Source organism: Vigna unguiculata, chromosome 4, assembly GCF_037176805.1.
Source record: "Vigna unguiculata cultivar grain cowpea cultivar isolate G323 ecotype 2 chromosome 4, ASM3717680v1, whole genome shotgun sequence".
In the NCBI taxonomy this organism is placed as follows: Eukaryota; Viridiplantae; Streptophyta; class Magnoliopsida; order Fabales; family Fabaceae; genus Vigna; species Vigna unguiculata.
This window is the reverse complement of record NC_140795.1, coordinates 12,053,356-12,060,026: the sequence shown is the minus strand read 5'-3', so window position 1 is coordinate 12,060,026 and position 6,671 is coordinate 12,053,356. Positions and strand designations below refer to the sequence as shown.

The window sequence follows — 6,671 nt, the reverse complement described above, 5'->3', positions numbered from 1 at the left end:
GTTGCTAGAACAGTTATGGGATATGAACCTGGGACTGGATATGGGTGAAGGTCAGATACGGTGCAGTATGTTGAGGATCACCAACGAGTTTCTAGATGAAGTTCGGATTGAATAGGGTAATGATCAGGAACTGCAGCAGATCATTAGTGAGTTGGGTACTAAGAAGAGGAAGGACTTCAGAATGGGAAGCGACGGTATTCTACGGTTCAGAGATAGGGTGTGTGTTCCCAGTAGTAGAGTTTTGAGGAAGATGCTCTTAGATGAGGGACATAAAAGACGTCTTAGCATACACCCAGGTTTGACTAAGATGTATAAAGATTTGAAAGCTACTTTCTAGTGGACAGACATGAAGACCGATGTAGCTGATTACGTCGCTTCCTGTTTGGTATGTCAGAAAGCCAAGATTGAGCATCAAAGGCCAGGTGGGATGTTGGAGCCTCTAGATATCGCACCCGCCAGGCGATAGTGAGGGAACAGTGGGGTTAAGGTGCAGGAGGCGCCTGGCGACAAGGAGGTTCCGCTAGGTGATAGCAAGAAAATTTGTAATTTATAGATCAGCGTTCGCCTGGCGGTAAGGAGAGTCTGGTCGAGTGGTAGTTGCAGATTTTATGGTTCTTGAGGCGCTTAGCGCGTGGCGGTACGTGTCCCCCGCCAGGCGGTGTGGAAGCGGATAACACCTAGCGGTATGTGTCCCCTGCTAGGCGATTTGACTGCTGTAAGTCCTAAGCATTGGACTTTGTAGGGTGATCTACAAGGCTTTTGGTGATGCCTCAAAGGTAAGATTACTAGGTTCCTTAAGTTGAGCTCGGAACGTATCCCTTGAGTTGAGCTCGGGATAGGGGTTAAGCACGTACATTCCTTGAGTTGAGCTCGGAATGGCATTCCTCGAGTTGAGCTCGGGATGGCGGATGAACACTAGGAACCCTTGAGTTGAGCTCGGGTTGGTGAGTGTTACCAGAGTGAGTGTGCTGATTGTGGCCAATACGGATGGGTCCAGTTAGATTACCCTCCTCAGTTGTTGATTGGCGAGTTTAGTAGTCTTGGGACATTACGGACTATGTTCGTAATTGGGAACTCCACCTGGCGTTACGGTGTGTGATCCATGGCATTGGTTCCCACACGTGCTCTGTCGGTTGTGGCCGATAGGTTTGGCAGCAAATTATCTTGAGGGTAATCACTAGAAGAGGTAGAACACGAATGGTCTGGTTATGGCCAAACGTTAGAGAATTGATTAAGAGATGTTATCTTGATACTTGTAGAGTTTACAGCTGTTTAATTGGTTATTTGATATTTGTTATGATATATGTTGTTTTCATAAGCTCACCCTATCTGTTTGTGTTTGGCGATGATCGTGTACGTGGTACACGTGAGCAGAGGATGTTGATGCAGGTGGAGCCGATGAGGCTTAATATCGGAGCGAGGGGAAAGCTTGGGAGTTTTATATATTTTGTATTATTTCGAGTTGAACTATTTTGTAAACTCTTTTGAGAGATTTTATTGTGTGGTTTCAGTTTTATTAACTATGGATTTTGCTTTTATCCTTGGAGGTTAATAAAATTTAAATTTCCCGCGTTTTGGGAAATGAGGTTTATTCATAAATACGGCAGCTTTTCGTTTTTATATTATTTTATTTATTTAAATCAGTAATATCCTGATGGAATATTACATTAAGCATGCAATAAAGTTCATTAATTGTGGGTTAGGTAGTGGTTATATTTAATTAATGTAGTTGAAGGGTCATGTCCAAAGACCTATAAAAGGACTATGTAGTGCTTCATTTCAAAATACAACAAATCTGAATATAAAGAGTATTTATCTAGAGAGAGACTTGTTTGTCAACAAATTGGTATTAGAGCTTGAGAGCCTGAGTGTTTGAGTGAGTTAGAGAGTTTGATCGAGATCGTCAGCTTAGCTAACAACATGCCCTTGCCAAAGTTATCAAAAGGCGTCAACTATGATAACTGGAGCCTGCGGATGAAGGCTCTCCTTGGTTCCCAAAAAGTATGGGAGGTGGTCGAAAATGGGCACCAAGAACCAGAGGACGTTGGAGAAATGACGATAGCCCAACTTGCTACGTTAAAAGCAACACGAACAAAGGACAAAACGGATCTATACGTGCTGTACCGAGGTGTTGATGAGTCCAGCTTTGAGAAGATAGCAAATGCTATGTCTTCAAAAAAAGTGTGGGATATTTTGGAGAAGGCATACAAAGGGGATAACCGTGCGAAGCAAGTCCGACTTCACACTCTTAGAGGCAAGCTTGAAAAGATGAGGATGAAGGAAGCTGAAGGGGTTGCCGAGTACGTCTTACGAGTTGAGACCGTAGTGAATCAACTCGGTAGAAATGGAGAGATGTTGCTCGCTTGCCGAGTGGTAGAGAAAATCTTGAGGTCGTTAACCAACGAATTCGAGAATATAGTTTGCACAATAGAGGAATCTAAGGACTTGACAGCACTCTCGGTGGAAGAGCTTGTTGGGTCGCTTGAAGCGCATGAGCAGCGAAGAAGGAAGAAGAAGGTGGAGTCCCTTGATCAAGCACTCCAAGCAAAGGCAACCATTAGGGAGAAAAAGTTTCCTTATACTCAGAACACTCAAGGCCGAGGTGGTAGAGGCAGAGGAGGATATGAAAGAGGTCAAGAACAAGTCGACCAATAAAATTGGCGTGGCCGAGGACAAGGTGGAGGTCGTGGTGGTAGAGGTCGAGGAGGTCAGTCGAACAACTAAGGAGTTGAGTGCTTCAAATGTGGTAAGTATAGTCATTTTGCTAAAAATTGTTACTCAAGAGTTAAATGTTACAATTGTGGAAAGGTTGGACATTTCGTGAAGGATTGTCGATTTGAAAGCAAGAAGGAAACGGACTTCCTTTCTGAGGACGCTGAGGAAGAAGGAGTATTAATGATGTCCAGGAGATCAGGTGCCGAGCTAAGTCCGAGTTGTTCTGACAACTCGGTTTGATACCTTGATACAGGAGCAAGCAACCACATGTGCGGGGACAAGTATCTTTGTAAGGAGCTCACAAAAGTAGAGGCTGAACATGTATCATTTGGAGATGCATTAAAGGTGGTAGTAAAAGGCCGGGGTAAAATTTGGTACCTATAGAAGAACAATCGAGTTGGAGAAATTAGAGATGTGTACTATGTACCCGATCTCAAGAGCAACATATTAAGCATGGGCCAGCTGATGGAGAAAGGCTACTCGATTCTGATGAAAGACCGAGTACTATACTTGAAAGACAAGTTTGATCGATTGATTGCCCTAGTAGAGATGAAGAAGAACAGGATGTACAAGCTGGACTTGAAAATAATCCAAGAGAGGTGCTTGAAACTTGACATGAATAATGAAGCTATGATGTGGCACTTTCGGTTTGGCCACTTGCATTTTGGTGGGTTGGCCGAGTTGGTGAAAAAGGAGATGGTGCAAGGACTCCCGACCGTGGAGTTTGAAAAGAAATTTTCTGAAGAGTGCGTGCTCGGGAAGCATCCGAGGACCTCATTTCCGAGGACTGCTGAGTACCGGGCAAAGGAACAACTCAAATTAATTCACACAAACATTTGTGGACCAATTACCCCTGAATCTTTCAGTGGGAAAAGGTATTTCATTTCTTTCATAGATGATTTTTCAAGAAAAAACAACGATGTATGTTTTGAAAGAGAAATCTGAGGTGTTCCAAGTGTTTAAAAGGTTCAAAGCGATGGTTGAAAAGGAGACCAGCATGCTTATCAAATCTGTTAGGTGTGACAGAGGAGGCGAATTCATCTCATCCGAGCTCATGAAGTATTGTGAGGAGTAAGGAATAAGGAGATTTTTGAAAGCACCATACTCACCCCAACAAAATGGAGTAGTTGAGAGGAAAAATCAAACCATTCTTGACATGGTCCGAACTATGTTTAAAAGCAAGAACGTGCTTAAGGAGTTATGGGCAGAAGCAGTGCAATGTGCCATCTATGTGAAAAATAGATGTCCATATGCTAAGCTGAACGAGAAGACACCGCAAGAAGTCTGGAGTGGAAGAAAGTTGAGTGTGTCTCACCTTATAGTGTTCGGCAACATTACTTATGGTCATGTTCCAGCTTAACAAAGAACCAAACTTGAAGACCAGAGCAAGAAGTACTTGTTAATTGGATACGATGAAAAAACCAAGGCATATAGGTTGTTCAACCCAATAACAAAGAAGGTGATTATGAGTCGAGATGTTCAAATTGATGAAGAGAGCGAGTGGAAGTGGAATAACTCGGAGAAGGAGTCTAGAAGCTTGGAAATAGATACACCACCAACTGTGAGAGATCATGAGACTTTTGATGAAGATGAACCTTTACAGCCTAGAGCGCGAATCTTGCAAGACATATACAACTCGATTGACAAAGTACATGTTGTATGTTTCTTGGCAGATTAAGAAGACTTGAGCTTTGAAGAGGCTGTGCAGGAGAAGTAGCAAAAGGCGATGAATGAGGAGATTAGAGCAATCAAACACAACAACACGTGGAAGCTAACCGATTTGCCCAAAGGATCTCGACTTATTGGCGTAAAGTGGGTGTACAAGAAGAAAACAAATGCTGATGGTGAAGTTAAGCGATATAAAGCTCGGCTCGTAGTGAAAGGGTACAAGAAAAAGTAAGGAATAGACTTTGACGAAGTATTTGCTCCAGTGACGAGGATGGAAACAATCAGGTTGCTGATTTCCTTAGCAGCTCAACACAGATGGGCAATCTTGCAGATGGATGTGAAGTCAGCATTTCTGAATGGAGTCTTGGAGGAGGAAGTATATGTTGAACAACCACTTGGATACATGTGAAGAGGCGAAAAGAAGAAAGTGTTGAGATTGAAGAAGGCACTTTATGGCCTGAAGCAAGCTCCACGAGCATGGAATTAAAGAATTGACACTTACTTCAAGAAGAATGGGTATGAGCAGTGCCCTTATGAACATGCTCTTTACATAAAGAAGAAATGAGAAGATGTGATGTTCATTGCCCTCTATGTTGATGACCTTATCTTCACGAGGAATAATGCCGAGCTAATGAAGCATTTAAAGAAATGATGAAGAAGGAGTTTGAGATGACCGACTTTATGAGAGCAAATATCGAAGTCTGATTGGAAGTCTTAGGTATCTTACAAATACCAAACCAGATTTAATGTTGAGTGTTGGAATAACAAGTCGGTATATGGAGGAACCGAGGTATACTCATTGGAAGGCCCTAAAGAGAATTCTAAGGTACGTGAGAGGAACAATGTCACTTAGCCTGATGTATACTAGGACGGATGACTACCGACTAGTCGGCTACTCGGATAGTGACTGGTGTGGAGATGTCGATGACCGGAAAAGCCCGTTTGGATATGTATTCTTCATGGGGAGCACGATGTAACATCCCGTCAGGATATTACTGATTTTTTATAAAATAAAGAAGTAAATTTATAACGCAGCATTTAATAATACCTCATTTTCCCAAAATGCGGGAAAATTTAAAATTTATTAAATAAGTAAACAATGTTCATGACCATTAGTCACCAAAACCAAAATCAAATGATATAATAGCACCCATCAGGGTTTAAAGTTGATCTCAAAACTAAAGAAAAATATAACATAAGATTTTCCCGAATCTACCCCCTCTCCGCAACTAAGCTTCACCTGAGCCACCTACATCAATAACATTTGCTCCCATGTACCGCATACACGATCATCGCCAATCAAAAGCAGATAGGGTGAGCTTAACAAATAATACATATAAAATCAATACATCATATAAAACACATTTATATTCACTCATGTCTAGACATCCGTCAAATACCATATATTATAATCACACCATACTTTCGTGTTTTACCTCTCATAGTGATTACTTCAAGGTGACTTGTTGCCATACCTATCGACCACAACCGATAGAGCACGTGCGAAAAACAATGCTACGGATCATACACCGTAACGCCAGGTAGAGTTCCCATATACGAACATAGTCCGCATCGTCCCAAGACTACCAAACTCGTTAGCCAACAACTGAGGAGGGCAATCTATCTGAACCCATCCGTAATGGCCACAACCAGCACACTCACACCGGCAACACTTGCCAACCCGAGTCACAACTCAAGGGTTTCTCGTGTTCATCTGCCATCCCGAGCCACAACTTAAGAGATGCTATTCCGAGCAACAACTCAAAGAATACCACGTGCTTAACCCCTATCCCAAGCCACAACTCAAGTGATACGTTCTGAGCCACAACTCAAGGAACACCAGCAATCCCACCTTTAAAGCATCACTAGAAGCCTTGTAGATCACGTCTAAAAAGTCCAACAACTAGGACTTACAACAATCAAATCGCCTAGCGGGGGACACGTACCGCTAGGCACTACCAACTTCCAGACCGCCTGGCGGGGAATACGTACCGTTAGGCGCCAAGCGAATCAAAACACGCAGACATAGCAGCCACCGCCTGACGGGTCAGTCCCCACCGCCATACGCCAACGCTCTGGACCCCACTACTACTCTCGCTACTGCCTAGTGGAATACATCTCATCGCCAAGCGCCTCCCGCCATGCAGATTCCCTGTTCTGTTGCTATCGCCTGGCGGGTTAAACCCCGCTGCCAGGCGCCATACCAGAACCTCGTCAGGTACTGATTTCTCTACACTCCACTCCACTATTAAGTCTCAATACGTGCATTTGTACTTCCTGGAGTACGC

At 43.2% G+C, this 6,671-nt stretch overlaps 1 protein-coding gene across 1 annotated transcript; it reads left to right on the top strand.

Moving 5' to 3' along the window:
• Nucleotides 1-1,920: 1,920 nt before the first annotated feature.
• Nucleotides 1,921-2,655, top strand: LOC146886794 (uncharacterized). The gene has a single exon (XM_085671870.1). The coding sequence runs from the start codon at nucleotides 1,921-1,923 to the stop codon at nucleotides 2,653-2,655; it is 735 nt and encodes a 244-aa protein (XP_085527996.1).
• Nucleotides 2,656-6,671: the final 4,016 nt, after the last annotated feature.

What these genes read in the sequence shown, in the direction of transcription:
- LOC146886794 (XM_085671870.1), top strand. Translation starts at nt 1,921, where the DNA reads ATGCCCTTGCCAAAGTTATCAAAAGGCGTCAACTATGATAACTGGAGC.